At 49.8% G+C, this 15638-nt stretch overlaps 5 protein-coding genes across 5 annotated transcripts; 4 read left to right on the forward strand and 1 right to left on the reverse strand.

The window, feature by feature from the left end:
* Window positions 1–555: 555 nt before the first annotated feature.
* A1O3_02612 (uncharacterized protein) lies at window positions 556–3525 on the forward strand (the record flags this gene model as incomplete). Its single annotated transcript, XM_007732752.1, has 1 exon — window positions 556–3525. One exon carries the CDS (start codon window positions 556–558, stop codon window positions 3523–3525), a length of 2970 nt encoding a protein of 989 aa, XP_007730942.1.
* Window positions 3526–4147: 622 nt separating this feature from the next.
* Window positions 4148–4936, reverse strand: A1O3_02613 (uncharacterized protein; the record flags this gene model as incomplete). The annotated part of the gene is made up of 2 exons (XM_007732753.1): window positions 4148–4529; window positions 4596–4936. 2 exons carry the CDS (start codon window positions 4934–4936, stop codon window positions 4148–4150), a joined length of 723 nt encoding a protein of 240 aa, XP_007730943.1.
* Window positions 4937–5625: 689 nt separating this feature from the next.
* A1O3_02614 (uncharacterized protein) lies at window positions 5626–7325 on the forward strand (the record flags this gene model as incomplete). The annotated part of the gene is made up of 3 exons (XM_007732754.1): window positions 5626–5968; window positions 6033–6404; window positions 6457–7325. The coding sequence occupies 3 exons, from the start codon at window positions 5626–5628 to the stop codon at window positions 7323–7325; spliced, it is 1584 nt and encodes a 527-aa protein (XP_007730944.1).
* A 2712-nt stretch (window positions 7326–10037) lies between these two features.
* On the forward strand, window positions 10038–11805 carry A1O3_02615 (T-complex protein 1 subunit epsilon; the record flags this gene model as incomplete). Its single annotated transcript, XM_007732755.1, has 3 exons — window positions 10038–11550; window positions 11609–11688; window positions 11752–11805. The coding sequence occupies 3 exons, from the start codon at window positions 10038–10040 to the stop codon at window positions 11803–11805; spliced, it is 1647 nt and encodes a 548-aa protein (XP_007730945.1).
* Window positions 11806–12428: 623 nt separating this feature from the next.
* On the forward strand, window positions 12429–13393 carry A1O3_02616 (uncharacterized protein; the record flags this gene model as incomplete). The annotated part of the gene is made up of 3 exons (XM_007732756.1): window positions 12429–12585; window positions 12642–12847; window positions 12896–13393. The coding sequence occupies 3 exons, from the start codon at window positions 12429–12431 to the stop codon at window positions 13391–13393; spliced, it is 861 nt and encodes a 286-aa protein (XP_007730946.1).
* Between the last annotated feature and the right edge of the window lie 2245 nt (window positions 13394–15638).

Genomic DNA, 15638 nt, shown 5'->3' on the forward strand with positions numbered 1-15638 from the left:
CCCTACAGAGTACTAAGGTCTTCGGCACCACGAATCGGAAGCGAAGTAATTCAAAGGCCAGCAACACCGGGAATCAATGCCCCAAAACTTCCAAAAGAGACTCGAGACTGCGGCAGCGCGCTGAATTCCGCTTCCCGGGTCAGCCTGCCCTCAGTGCCCTATCACCTAGCCTATTATCACCCTGGGCTAAGGCTCCTAAGGCTCCTAAGGTCTTGAACCATAAGCGCTCGGGGTGTCGGTCGGAGTAATTCTTTGCTGCCCGAGCCCGATTCCTTTTGGGTGCGGTAGGCGGCCTGTATATACATGCACCTAGGCACCTACCTATTTACTTACTTTACCTAGCTTGGTGCATCGGGGCACGCCCGGAGCTGGAGTTGGAGCTGTGATGTCACGTGCTTTCGTAGCTCTTGGTGCTGTGTCGTGCAGCGGTGCCAGTCGCCATCGCGGTGTGCGCGCCCCCGCATCTCCCTAAACAAGAAACCCCCCAACTTAACGCGACGCCTGCGCCTGCGCCTGCGTCATGCAACGAACACTAGGTATGCGACTCGGACAGCAATGACCAGCAATAGCAATATCTTGCATGAAGGAGTGCCGCATCCTGAACAAGATGGAAGCCATGGGCAGCGCACCTTTCCACCACTGTTTGCAGGGCAGAAACTATGGTTCCATCATCAGATCCCCCAACGGAAATGGCTGGTCGATAATGCCAAACAATATGGCGCCACTGTTGTCGGTCTAGACAAGCAAGCAGACATCAAACTGGTCGACCACGCCAAAAAGAATAACGCGCCAGGTACGCATTCGTACAAATATGTCGAATTCTCCATCCGGAAAGGAAGGTTGGAGAGCCTCGCCGACCATGCCGTCGGGGTTGCTACTTCAGCCGCCCGACCTGTCGGAAGTACAGTGACAGCACCAAGAACGGGAAGAATGCATTTTACATCAGATGAGGATCAGTTCTTGTGGAACTGGGTGAAACCATTCGAAAGTAGAGGGGGTCCGTCAAAGGGGAACGAGATCTACAAGCAGATCGAACGAGTGAACCCAAGGCATACATGGCAGAGCTGGCGGGAAAGATGGCTCAAAATCACCCAGTTTCAGAGGAGACAAATCGCCTCACCTGCTGAAGAGGTTCAGGATCGGCCTGAGGAGCAAGCCACGGAATCCTCGCACGCGTCACCACCAAGAAAGAAGAGGCGAGCTGCTGATGACGAGGGAGATTGGAATGGAGTTGCTCAGGATCAACAGCAAACGCAGCGTCTTACTACGGTGGCACCCTCCATGAGGGCCCTTGGACAGGTCTCTAGCTCTGCGTCTGGCCGGCAAGGGTTTAAGATTGTTGAAGGGGTCAACCCGCCAGAGCAACCACCACAGACGTCTGTTCCCACAAATGCCCCTGAAAGAGGAAACAAACGACCTGCACCTTCGCGGTTGGATAGCACGGTGTCAACACCCCGTACACCATTCACCGTGGAAGAGTACACACAGCTTTATCACATGGTCCCCAAGTTAACCAACATCAGTATCGAACACTTCCATAAGTCTTGGGCAGACGTTGCTTCATCATCGGATCACCAACAACACACTGCCGAAGAATGGGAACGCTTCTGGATCTTCAAGGTTGTTCCTGATTATTGCAACAAAAAGGGCTTGCCAATTGAGGAGGTGGCTCCTTACCTGGTCGACCAACCAGAAAAGATATCCACTGCAGTCTCACCGGTCAAAGAGGTAGACAAGGGTGAGAGCCACGTTACAAGGACCGATTATGGACCGAGGACGATTGTCTGCAGCAATTGCTTCACGGCCGAGAGCAACAAGTGGCGGTTTGACAAGGAACGCAATCCGCTTTGCAACCCGTGTGCTGTTTTCTTGAGGACTCACGGAGTTCCCAGGCCGTCCATGAACGCAGGAGCGGGATGTGACGGTGAAGAGCGCACATTGCCTGTGACGAAGACACCATCAGCTACCTCTCGTTGGCATGACCTTACTGTAGTAACACCTTCATCAACTTACGTGAATCGAGCAGTTCAAACCTCGTCATTAAACCAGAAAGAGGAAGCCGGACCTGATGAGACAGCATTCCCCAGAAGTCGTCGTTCCTCGCCTCCACCTAAGTCTCCCTCTTTCCAGCCCGATTCTCCAACGTTGGAGCGACGTCCTGAGCCTAACGAAGCGAGAAAAAGAAGCGCAGGTCGAGGTACTCAGTCACAATCAACCGAAAGCTCCAATAACCCTGATTCACAGGCTACGGCACAAGCGTCATTTAGTTCAGTATTTGAGGCCGCTATGGGTGAGGTACAGTCGACGCAACGGGATACACAGCATGAAGAACGATCAGAGACTCAGTTGCATGAGACCAGTGCTGCAACTTCCACATTCCAATTTCCTTCGAATATACAAGAAAACAGACCATCATTGCTCGATGATCCAAGGAACCTAGACACCGCACATGATTTCTGCCTGGGTCCTGATCGAGGACCTCCCCGTGATCGGCCTGACGCCCACCTGACGGGATTGGAAGAAAATGCAACTGTCTGGGGGCCCCAGACTCAAACTTCCGTAGCAACCCCTGTACGCTCCCAACCAGATGAGTCAACATTGTTCATTCCTGAGCATGACGAGGACGACGAAGAGGACTACATTGAAGCCGGAGGGGAAGGCGCATCGACTACGGACAATCATTATACAAGCGTCAGTCCAACCTCTCGATCCGACTCGGAACCTGATGCAAAGGTTGACCACGGAGAGCCCTCGCACAATGTTCTATCATGGGCGACAACAGGGCAGTACGAAACAGGACAGGAAAGCCTCGAAGCTTGGGAGACAGCGCCAGACAACCAGCACATGCAAGCGAATAGACGGGCCACGACACAGGAACTGTTGGAAGACCCCAAGATTGGTAGTAATGCTTTGGACCTCGAGCTCGAGCTCCCTGAGCCGGAGGGCGGTTGGGATACGATCCTTGGCTCCACTTCTTCCCATCTGTATGCCGAATACAGCGAGATTTCAAACCTGAACGTCCAAGAGAGCGAAACGCTCGACGCCAGCGACCCGGACGCTAACGTGGAGATCGAGCGCGACATAGATAAAGAACTGCATTTACTTTCTCCGCCTCCACCTGGGACTCGTTCTCTGGACGCAGAAAGCAACGCTGACGATGAAGAAGAGGCCCGTAAAGTGGACGACTGGATGGCACTCCAGAGATCTCTTCATCCCCAAGTGAAAAACATTCAGCACCTGCTGTTCAAGGCCCTCGAGTCTACGACCTTTGATCTTGTTCTCGCTACCACTGTCGTCGATATCATGCTGGAAAAGCTGATGAGGCCGACTTTGAGACGTCGATCTCATGTTGTCGCTGCAGATGAGATCGAGGTCCCACAGGATTTGAAGGGCGTCTGGACTGAGGAAGACGACAATCTCTTGACCAGCACCAACACTAGAGACATTGAACGGGTTCTGGACAAACATGGCCGCGAGGGCTGCGATGCCCGCTTCGAGTATCTCGACAAGGTTGCGGAGACATGATGGTTCGAGCAAACCGACGTCGTAGGAGGCTGTGCGTCGGAGGTGGCAGAAACAAGGACGCAACAACGAAGAAATGCTGTGTTCCTGGGCTTGTGGCCCGCGTCAAACATAGTAGTAGATGATGGCCAGGAACGTGATATTGCACAATTGAACCTCAGGGGTCTAGGGCTGGTGCTGTGTTTCAAATGGCCGATTTTCGGAGGTCGTGGAGCATCTTCCTTCGAAAGCGCCCCGATCCCAGGCTCCTTGGATGGCATTTCCCAATATTTTCACTAGCCAATCCCTTTGGTGCCATCACACGCATCAGTAGACCGGGCCACCCATGCCTGTGTGCAATGCTAGTTCCTGGGCCTGGTGCAAAGGCGATCCATGACCCCCTTGATCCAAGCTAGCTCCGATCCTTTTTGAACACCAGAGTCGTGGAACCAGCAGCTCACAATCCTTGATACATTCCATACCCAATGATCTGAGTCGGCGCCCCGTGACATGCCCTATTTCGCCCGGCAGAGCAAAAGAGCTCCTCCTGTTTGAAAGCTGCAAATACTATACAGGCTGCAAGAAGCACCATCAACTAGACGATTCATTAGCAATCTCGTCGTCGTCCGTCAAGCGCCGGACTCGCTCACTTGAATTTCAGGTGGTCCTCATAAAATTTCAGCATCGGTCGTGGACAATGTCGATAGACCTTATCCATCCCGACTCTTGTCTTCTTCCCGTTGTTGAACAAGATATATGCCGTTAGCTGTCCGAACTCGTTCTTCTCGACGGTTTCCACCTTTTGAATGTACGATTCCCAGTCATCCTTGGGCGGCAACCAGGTTCCAACATCTTCGGAGCTGCTATCTGCCCTAGCACCATTGCGTTTTCGTCTTTTGGGGGCGGGAGATCCAGCGGCCGAGGACTGTCGTCGTAGCGATTGCTTGGATTTGACCTTTTTCACGTTCTTTGCCGTGGGCGGTCCGCCTATGTCGCTCTGATATTGTGCCAATAGTTTCGCGGCATGGCTGCGAGGACAAGCGTGTCAGCGATCCGCGCTCATAGAGAAACTACTGGCGCGTGGGACTACTCACGGCAGCAGGTTATCTTCTGGTTCCCATGTATTATCGTCCTCCTCGTAGCCCAGCCATTTGATATGGTACTCGACTTTTCCATTGCGGATCCTATGGCTTCTAATGCCTTCCACAACGTACTCGTCCTCTTCCGGGTCAATTTCGGCCTCGTCATCTTCGAGCTCTTCGTCCTCCTTCTCTTCTTTTGAAGCAAGTTTTTCTTCTTTGGCGTCGTCTAGCAGCTCTTTCGCGTCCACGTCCGCGTCCGCGTCTGCTTCCGCTCCTGACTCTTCGAACGCGTCACCTTCGCTGCCTATGTCTGCGGCCACATCGTCAGGAGCTACACGTGGGTCAGAACGCATGGTAAATGTAGTGACAAGGCGCATTTGAATTACACATTGAGCGGTGGGGGGACCGACCTATTGTTGGAGGCATCTTGATTGAGAGTCTTCAATGCGCCGCGCCCCAGACCAAGATGGAAGGTCGTAACGTAGAGGTTGCGCGACGCAGGAGCTCTTAAGTACTTGAACGTGATAGACGAGACGAGACGAGATGCGACTGAAGCGCGTTGGCTGAACACTGGCAAGTTGAACGCGGAGAAGGCAGGCCGAGGCTTGGCAACCAATGACGAGTAAAAACGGCTCGGGGCTCACGTGCAACTTCACGCGACTCAAAGGCGACGACTCACCCCATACTCAACTGTATAATTAAAGACTTGATTCGATTTTATTTTATTATCGTAGCACAGTTCCAATTAACAGCACAGTGATCCTTACTCTCAACGGGCCTTAGCATTTCGTACTTATCTGCCATTGTTTTCCCTTCCTTTCTCCTTCAGGACTGGGAGAACTCTGTCCACCTTCGTGTCTCATCGCTGGATACTGAACGACGTCTATAATGACTCGTTGCTACACTTTCAAAATTTATGCCGTGTGCTTTGAGACTGCTTCGCCAATCCAAACTTGGAACGCAATGTGTTGCTTATGCAACATTGTTGGGCCGCCGCTACGAAATCGGCTGTAGAGCTTCTTTTCGTTCAACCTTTGCAACCATGAGCCTGACAGGCAAGTATCTATCTCCAGTTGTGGTTTCGAGTATTAATGATTACGAAGATCTGGATCCCTATGGGTATTCGGACGGTAAGTGGCTCCGCAACGACAAAGAAAATCAACAGGCCCGTCGCATTTCGTTCAACTTCGACGCTCTCCGTCGACGAGTCGTCGAAATTTCAAATGCCGAATCCATCTCAACCTTTGAGAAGAAAGATGGTGGTTTCAACCGCGTCTTCATCTTCACTACCAATAATGGAAAAATGGTCGTGGCAAAAGTGCCCGTTTGTATTGCGGGACCTCCTAAACTGACCACCAGATCTGAGGTTGCAACCATGAAATTTTGTGAGTACCACCAGTTTCCAGCTAAACATGACCTTGGAAATTAATTATACTTTCTCACTTGCAGTGAAGAAACACTCGAGTGTACCACTACCGGCAATCTACGACTGGAGTGATGATCGAACTAACGAGATCGGGAGCGAGTACATCATAATGGAATATGTTTCAGGTGTTTCGCTCCATGTCAAGTGGCTTTATATGACTGTCGACCAGCGCATCAAATGTATCAAGAATATCCGCCAAAATCTGAGCTCAATGAATGACATATCCTTCCCAGCATATGGAAGCTTATACACCACAGACGATCAAGTTGACCCCGCAATAACATTGACGCAAGACGATCAATTTTGCATAGGCCCACATGTCGCGACCAGATACTGGGACTGTAACGTCGGGTTCAGTCGATATTACCATCTTGTACCGCCTAATCGAGGTCCATGTAGGTATAGCAACGACCTCATATCATGGAAGGAATGTTAATCGGTCGATAGGGAGCGACCTTTCGGCTTGGAGCGACGGACTGATTGACGCTGGTATCTCGAGAGTTCCACCGTATGACAAGAGCAGTGGGCGTCGACCACGATATTTTGGAACACCTAGCATGCACTTGCGGGTGCTTGAAGAAGGGCGTCTGCTTTTGAGGAAGATGTCGCAAGACCTAAAAATCCGCGCAAACGCGACGCCAACATTATGTCATCCAGACTTGCATAAACGGAATATTGTCGTTGCCCCGGATGATCCTACAACAGTTATAAGCTTCCTCGATTGGCAGTCAGCCGGTATCGACCCAGCATTCTCACTCGCGGATGTGAGGCCAGACTTTATTGTTGCACCTGACCATGCCGACAACCCATCCAATAATGGTGTAGCCACTCAGTCTCACTCTCAAGTATATGCGGATGCTCTCAGTGTCTGTATCGAGTTCTATTTCCCAAACCTGGCTCGCGCACAGTCCTTGGGTCCACATATCCTTCAACCGTTTCGATTCGCACATCGGACCTGGATCGACGGCGTGGTTGCGTTACAACATGATCTATTTGAAGTTGCCCGTCGATGGAAGGACTTAGGGTTTGAAGGCATCTGTCCCTTTCCATTACCCGACGCTGAAGCCATTGCCGCTCACGACAGCAATTATAAATACTTTATAGCCGCACAAAATTTGCGAGAACAGGTAGTCAGATATCTCAACATTTCGCCCGATGGTTGGGTACCCTCAGATGCCTGGGATGCGACAAAACTGCTGTATCAGGAACTGTACTCTCAGGCACGGCAAGCCATATTGAGTGCAGAGGATTCGGACGACGAGGAACCAGTCAAAACCGAAGATGACCTGAGAGCAATATGGCCCTTTGATTTGTAGGATTACAACCAGCGCGGAAGCACCACCGTGTCTGATCGAAAGATTCGGCCTGCGACGTGCCACTTAGTCCAGCTGAATGTGAAGTCAGCTGGCCTAACCGGGTGCGCCCTGCCCAGCGGGACTGTCGAAGAATTTACTGGTTGACATCTAGTTGCAAGAGATCCAGAGGGATTGATAAGAGACAAGCGTTGGATGATTGTCTTTTATGGGCATGTACCAGTGGAACAACACTTTGGACGTCTCCTTCAGATTCCAGCCATCATGACGCGACTTTGGAGAGTCTAGCTTAATGCCCCTGGACTAGGATATGATGTTAGATAGAAGGCCCTGTCCGAGTAAGTACCTAACCCGACCACATGTATTTAGCCCCTCACCTAGCCTAAGTCAGAATTCTTCGCGCACCCGATATTTAGCCGATTTATACGATATTCTCTAACCCTCTCTATACTACTAATTACGCCCTTTAATACGCTTCCCACCCGTTTTTATAAGGATCTCGTATCTCTTAGGCATCTCTCTAATACGCTTACGGATATCTTCTATCGTTATATTCGTCTAAACCTTCTATAGAGCCTCCTATAATTACTTAACTATAAAGTATATAATACTAGGAATACGCCGTACGCGTTACTTAGTTATATTATAAGCGCTCTTCGAGAGATTTAAATTAGGCGAGTTTAGCGAGTATATAAGGTTAAGTACCTACTAAGCGTCCTTACGCTATCGCGCGAGCCTAGAACGCTTTATATCGTAAGAAGGATCGCTATCTTTACCGAGATAGACCTTCTAATTATATCTTAATCGAGCGCGTTATATAGCGTCGATATAAATAGGTAAAAGACGCTCTATATAGTACGCCTAAGTTATCGAATTATCTTTAGGCTTTACGTTAAGAGGTAGTAGTAGAGAGACCTTCTATTCGACTACTTAATATTAATATTACTTCTTCGTTTCTTTAGTAGATCGACGACGAGATTTAGAAGGCCTCTTCTCTTAAATCGCTTAAGTCTACTCCTTAGCGTTATATATAGCCTTCTCGGTCTTCTTATCGTTATAGAACTCGAGTCTTTTATACTTCTTATACTAATTTACCTATTCTATATAATATATCGTAACGCCTTAAGAAGAAGGTTAATTAACGATATTCTCGAGGTTATATTATATATTACGCTCGCGTAGAATATTGTCACGAATCATTCCTCAAGGAGTCACGTGTTCGCGTGAATGTACTGATAAGCGGAAGAAGATGTTTCGATGCGTATGCTAGAGCAAGGGTGTCTTGTATTCAGAACGAAAACTATTGATGAAATGTATCACCTAGTTTGTGAACGAAGTTGACTACGCAAGGAAAGCTACGAACGGTGGGAGAACCCACGACTATATAGACATAGGAAACTCGTAATATCCCTTCCTGCTCTGTCTGCTCCCGGTGCTCTGTCAGAGCATCAGAGCAAACAGATCACTTCTGGTGGTCACGTGACGTTGTAGCCCTGTGCTCACGTGCCCCCGTTTCGGTATACCTGCCTCCCCGTAGCCGTCTGTCAGGCAGCAGGCAAGTATGCCATCGTCTCGATCCTGACAAATATAAGGAGAACGTTATTAAGTAGAATCGAAGTAGAACTTATCTATAAAGTAAACCTATTATTAGAACTTCTCGATCGACTTATCGCGATACTCGTACGCGTAAGTAAGTCTTACTTATTCTTATTTATCGTTAAGATTATTCTTTCTATAGATAATACGATAAAGTTAAGCGTAATTACTAAATTCTTTAAGTCGTCGCTATAGCTATCGCTTCGATATATAAAGAGAATAAAAAGTAATCTATTAATTAAGAGACTCGCTCCGTACGAGGTTCTTCGACGGCGATAGAAGGAGATTAATATACTATTTCTAGATCCTTAACGACCTACCGAATATAGACGAGTACTTACGAGTATATCTATAGATAGAAGTACCTTATAGTTAACGTTATCGTAGCTAATACCTCGCTATTAATTTAGGGACCTTTTAGGTACGGCTAACGGCTCGGAAACTTTCGCTAGATTATTAATAGTTAAACGCTTTAAAAAAGCGAGTTTTTCTAATAGTATTAGCTTCTTTATTATATAAACTCTTATTAGGAGTGCTCGGACGATAAGTTAACCTTATTTATAGTACTATTATTAACTGTATAGAGTATTAAGGCGTTTAGGCGATATTAAAGATAAATCGGCTAAATATCGGGTGCGCGAAGAATTCTGACTTAGGCTAGGTGCCCCTGAGTTGCGGGTGAGTATAAGGCTCCTAAGGCGGCATCACCCTCGTCCCGATCGGGGGTACTCATCTTGGCATTTGATGCCGTCCACCCAGGCCAAACTACGGAGTAGCAGTAGGACGGTCAGTGGCAGTAGAAACTCCAACTCCAAGTCGCAGTCTGGCATGTCCCTCTGTTCGGGATGCCAAAATTTTGAGCAACCCATTCCACTGTCTATTCCACTGTCTTTGAAATCTGGACTGCATCATCTGACGTGTCAACGATCCCGGCGTTTTCATGGAACACGAGTTGCGCAACTGAATTGTTCTAAAGTCAACGTATAGCGAAGTTACAAAGCCTCCAAAGTTTCCCATCGAAGCCAGCCCGAACTTCGGACAACCTCAAGGTTCCGCCTACTTGTCGTCGACCGAGGGAAGCACCATCTCCATCTCTTATCATAAGACTACATCTTAAATATGGCGATGCAACTAGACCTGTCTCAGGCGCAGGTCCTGAAGGATGAAACAGGCAGACCGTTCATTGTTGTGCGAGATCAAGGAAAGAAGAAGCGTACACACGGTACAGAGGCGGTCAAGCAACACATTGTCGCGGCGAAGACCGTCGCCAGCATTGTCAGAACCTCTCTGGGTCCTCGGGGGTTGGACAAAATCCTCATTTCTCCTGATGGGGACATTCAAATATCGAACGATGGCCGCACAATCATGTCTGAAATGGAATTGTCGAACCCTATTGCGAAACTGATGGTTGAGCTGTCAAAGTCTCAAGATGAGGAAATTGGTGATGGAACGACTGGTGTCGTCGTATTAGCAGCGGCACTCTTGGACCAAGCAGCCGATCTTATCGACAAAGGCATCCATCCTATCCGAATCGCCGACGGTTACGATCAGGCATGTGAAGTTGCTGTGGCAGAGTTGGACAAGATCAGCGACGAGATACCTTTCTCCCGGGAGAACCAGGAGAACCTGATCAAGGTCGCCAAAACCAGCCTGGGAAGCAAAATCGTTAGCAAAGCACACGATCAGTTTGCCCAGATCGCGGTCGACGCTGTCATGTCGGTCGCCGACCTAGAACGCAAAGACGTGGACTTCGAACTAATCAAAGTCGACGGAAAGGCAGGCGGATCGATAGAAGACTCTCTTCTCGTCAAGGGGGTCATTGTCGACAAAGACTTTTCGCATCCACAAATGCCGAGCGAGGTGAGGGATGCAAAGATTGCCATTCTGACGTGTGCCTTTGAACCTCCCAAGCCAAAGACTAAGCACAAGCTCGACATCTCGACAGTAGAAGAATTCAAAAAGCTCCAGGACTACGAGAAGAACAAGTTTGTCGAGATGATTGACATGATCAAAGCCACCGGGGCAAATCTGGTCATCTGTCAATGGGGGTTTGATGACGAAGCCAACCATCTACTCCTCCAGAACAAGCTTCCGGCTGTTCGATGGGTGGGCGGGCCCGAGATCGAGTTGATAGCGATTGCTACCAACGGAAGAATCGTGCCCCGATTTGAGGATCTCAGCAAAGAAAAACTCGGCAGAGCCGGACTAGTTAGGGAAATGACATTCGGTACAACTCGAGAAAAGATGTTGGTCATTGAAGAATGCGCCAATACTCGAGCAGTCACAGTGTTTGTGAGGGGAAGCAACAAGATGATCATTGATGAGGCAAAGCGATCATTACACGATGCCATCTGTGTCGTCCGAAATCTGGTCAGAGACAATAGAGTGGTGTACGGCGGCGGAGCGGCCGAGATTGCTTGCTCGTTGGCCGTGGAAGATGCGGCTTCCAAATCGCCCGGGCTGGAACAGTATGCCATGAGAGCCTTTGCCGATGCGCTTGATGCCATTCCAATGGCTTTGGCGGAGAACTCTGGGTTAAGTCCCATTGAGACCCTCGCCTCCGTAAAATCACGACAAGTCAAGGAGCGGAATACTCGATTGGGAGTGGATTGCATGGCGACCGGGACCAACGGTAAGCCTCACTGGCGCGGACTTTATGAGCATGCCTGACTCACTCTGTGAACTTCTAGACATGCGGGCCAATTTTGTGATTGACCCATTGATCGGGAAACGCCAGCAACTTCTTCTTGCAACTCAATTATGCCGGATGGTGAGTACACTGGTTGTCTATCTAGTTGCAGCTGCCCTTGCTGATTCTTTTCTGCGTTTCTAGGTGTTGAAGATCAACAATGTGATCGTGTCAGGCAGTGACGAAAATGACTTTTGAAGGAGCTACAGTTGTCGTCGGCACAGTTTAACCAAATCCCACCGGATCACAGGGCGTTGGTGGGAGTGCATGCATGGGAAGAAAGAATAGAGAGAAAGAACAGGAATCATCATTCTGTACAACATGATACCCCACCCGAGAGTGGTAGAAAAATGAAACAAAATGGCGGTGATGATAACACCCGGCTAGGTCATGGCTACATTGCAATGCGAAGATGGTGCTCTTGCTCTTGCGATATGTTGGATGACTACGACGTGAGAACCTTCTTGCCACAAGGCTAGCCAACTTCCAGAAGAACAAGTACAGTTCACCGCAGCCATGCTCGATTGGATGGTGACAAGCAGTATGAGGGATAGAATATACAATATGGATATGTATCCATCGACGCCTTCAAGTTCCTCTGCCGGCGGAAGCTGTACAGAGTACGATGCTAGTCTATTTAGTCCGTACAGTACGAAAGTCAAAGTCATATCCCTCGCCGCGACTTCCTAGGATATTGATGAAATAACTCCTGGGCGCATGGCGATCTACAGTCATAGACCTTTCTTGCGACTATTTCTTTGGTACCGCAAAGTTGAAATTTCTTTCCCTTCCATTTTCCTTCATCAACATTCTCTCCAAACATGACTTCGACACCACTCCCTCCTGTCGTCTTCGAGAATGTCGCCGCAGACGACATCTCTGAGGCAATGCTCGTTGAGGCTGCAAACCTGTTTTCAAATTCGTACGGTGTCTGGGGACCTAATGCAGAGAAAAATATTGGGCCATTCGCAAAGCAAGGTGAGCATCTACCACTTCTCGTCCCCCATCCAGTGACACATGATTGACCTCACCAGGTCGCCGTGTCCGGATGAGTCCCGCCCGCCTGCGCCAGCAGTCTTTGCCCGCAAATGCAAACAACTTCCACACTCGAGCCACATGCGGAGGCGAACTGGCTGGCTACGTCTTTGCAACTCGTTGGAACTATGCAGGCCGGGAAATATGTTGGATTACACAGCTCTGCATCGACCCAAAATACCGACGCCACCGGCTCGCTACCGGAGTAAGTTGTTTCCAAACATACTGTCGAGAAAGAGGCTAAAAATTGCAGCTGCTATTGAAGCTTCGTGAGGGCAAGGACGACGGAGGCTTTGGGATCCTCAGCTCTCACCCGGCTGCTGTCCTCGCTGCACTCAGAGCGTTTGGCAGAGGAATCGAGGAGGTTGATTTGAAGATGGCAAGAGAACATGCCCGCGCAATCATGGACTGTAGCCCTGTTGGCTATGTCAAGGAGGCGGTTCTGCGAGGAAGTTTGTTCAAGACTCATGGAGAAGACAACGTCGTCTGCTGTGCCTACACCAACTTCTGGGTTGACCATACAGAGCCTCTAGAAGTGTTGCAGGCCGTCAAGGCACGTGGAATAGACTGGCCATTTGGTGATCTGCCCGACGGCTGTGAGTTTCTGGTCATGGTCAAAGGTGGACAGGTGAATCAGGAAGGCGAGCGCATTCGCAAACAGCTCCTTTCTTCAGAATCCGAGAGTCGTCACCAAAATGTTGCTGTACTGTCCAAGGTGGAGGGAGACCCGAACGACGATTTCAAGGGCTAAGGGGCCACGGGTTTGCCTTCAACAGAACAGATTCTAGTTAATACCGCGTGCCATGTCTTCTACTTGGCTTGGAATGCCTCAAGTTAAAAGAGGTGACAGCGGGAGCGTCGGGAGGTGACCCATGTACGTACATAACTACTAGTACGGCTTCCGTGGTTCCCCGTGGATGACGGTGGCGGGAATTTGACATGCTTGAACGCGCAGTTGATGCTTGGATGCTGCAAATGTCAGATGCATCTGAAGTGATCAACACAAAAAACTTCGGATGAATTTCGGATCGCCCGTCCTTCTCCCCAAGTCAAAGATTACGAGTAAGGGAGACATCCATGGGATTTAAATGTAATTACATAATCTCCAGGAGGTGGAAGCCTGGGGAAATTCATAGATCCACAGTTGTAAAATAGATGGATAACGTGGAGATAGAACACGATGATCCTTGAGCCTGCAACTACGAGTATTACCCAGACGTCATGTCTCGTATTATTGAGGAGTGGCAAGGCTGCGAGGGAAGAAACATGCGCCGATATTGTCGCTCCAGAGGTAACATAACCGACATATCCTTGACCCGTTGGGGGCCTGCGGGATCATCTGATACAGGAGTGGCCGCTTGGCCCTTGTCGTGGGGGGTGCAAGGAACAGCAGACCCTGGTTTTCGAGATATGGCCGGCAAATGACAACAAACATTCCGCCCACGGCCCTAAACCCAACGAGCAACTGGTGTCCCAGCCACCGTGGTGGTGGCATCTTAAGCGAAAAAGTCGAAGTCTGAATGATTTATCCTCAATCCTCTGCAGCCGAGTTTCTGCGGAACCGAATATGCCAGAAACCAAACGGCCGGGTTCGACGTCATCTGTTCCCGCTACCCCTTGTATTAGCCATTATGGTTGTGGAATCCCGTCTCGAGACGGCGATCGTTGCTGAACGCGGACTGTTCGTAAGGGTGAAGGGTGTTGCTCGGTCAATGAAGGTTGGGTGTCAGGCAGGGGGATTTGTCGTCGTTTGCGGCGGAAACACCTGCACACAGGAATCCACCAGCGTACGAGTACCGTAGATAGGAGCCTTGTTTTGCACACAGGGATCGAGTGGGATACACATATCCGTACTCCGTACACCGTCGACATCATGTCCCCACGGTGCGAGGCATCCTTGAGGGTAGAAAGGGTCAACAGCGGTGAATGGATATGCCCTCAGCCACGATGGCAGGGGTCGGCTTATGATTCTGTGACTGCCGACAGCACGATTACAGCGTGGCTTGGAGGCCACCGTAAGTGTGGAGGTGATCCCTGGCACAGGTAACATGGTGTCTTTTGCTTTTGGCAACAGATCTGTCAGATCCTCGAAGCCATGGCCATGGTCATACTGTCAATTATACGGATACTTTGCCATAACCCTGCACGTACGTACTGTCCTCTGTTTCTGGTGTACTCTGACATACAGTGGTGGGTTGCGGGTTGTCCGCTGGAGGTGCCAGAGCGCTGGGCAACCACCCACGCGGACGTACTCAGAGTACTCCCGTACTCCAGAGTAGGGGACCGACTAACTCGGATCTTAGCGTGGAGGGAGGCTCGGAAGAGATTGCTCGCACATGTCACGTCGTCCGATGGGGGTGGTATTCTCGGGGCTGTCGAGATAGACGAACAGAGTCGAACATACAAAGTTATACTCCCCATCGAAATAACTGCGCCAGGTGGGCGCAGACTCGTCAGGTGGACAGAAAAAAGAGGCTTGCCATCTCCCTCATTGCACGTGGACGCGTTTTTAGTGAAACGGGGAAGGCGGAATTGCCGCCTAAACTGACATACCTAGGCACCTCTAGGTACTTTTAAGTGCCTAAGGGGCCTACGGCTTGCTCTTAGAGCCTAAGGCTACCTGGTACACAGCATCTGTATTTCAAAATCCCTCTATCCGGCCCGGCCACCGGTATCTACTAGGTACTAGGTAGGTAAGGTAGGTGCCTAGTAGGTACCTGACCTTGGTAGTACGTACTCTGTACTCCGTACTACCATTGCGGAGTTACGGAACACGCTGACCGTAGTGCCCCGGTGTGTTTTTCCTTTTCTCTCTCTCAACCAAAACTTGCCTAGGAGCAAGCATCTCGCCACGTTGACAGATGTTTTTTCAATGCGTGTTTGATGCAAACGACCGGGCTGGGTACGACCGAGCCAATTGGTCGCATGCGGTACTCTGTACAGAGAAATGGCATAAGCTGCGGTGAATAAGGTAGAGTCGGCTCCCTCTCGGCTCC

The sequence above is a fragment of the Capronia epimyces genome (assembly GCF_000585565.1).
Source record: "Capronia epimyces CBS 606.96 chromosome Unknown aczIQ-supercont1.2, whole genome shotgun sequence".
Classification (NCBI taxonomy): Eukaryota; Fungi; Ascomycota; class Eurotiomycetes; order Chaetothyriales; family Herpotrichiellaceae; genus Capronia; species Capronia epimyces.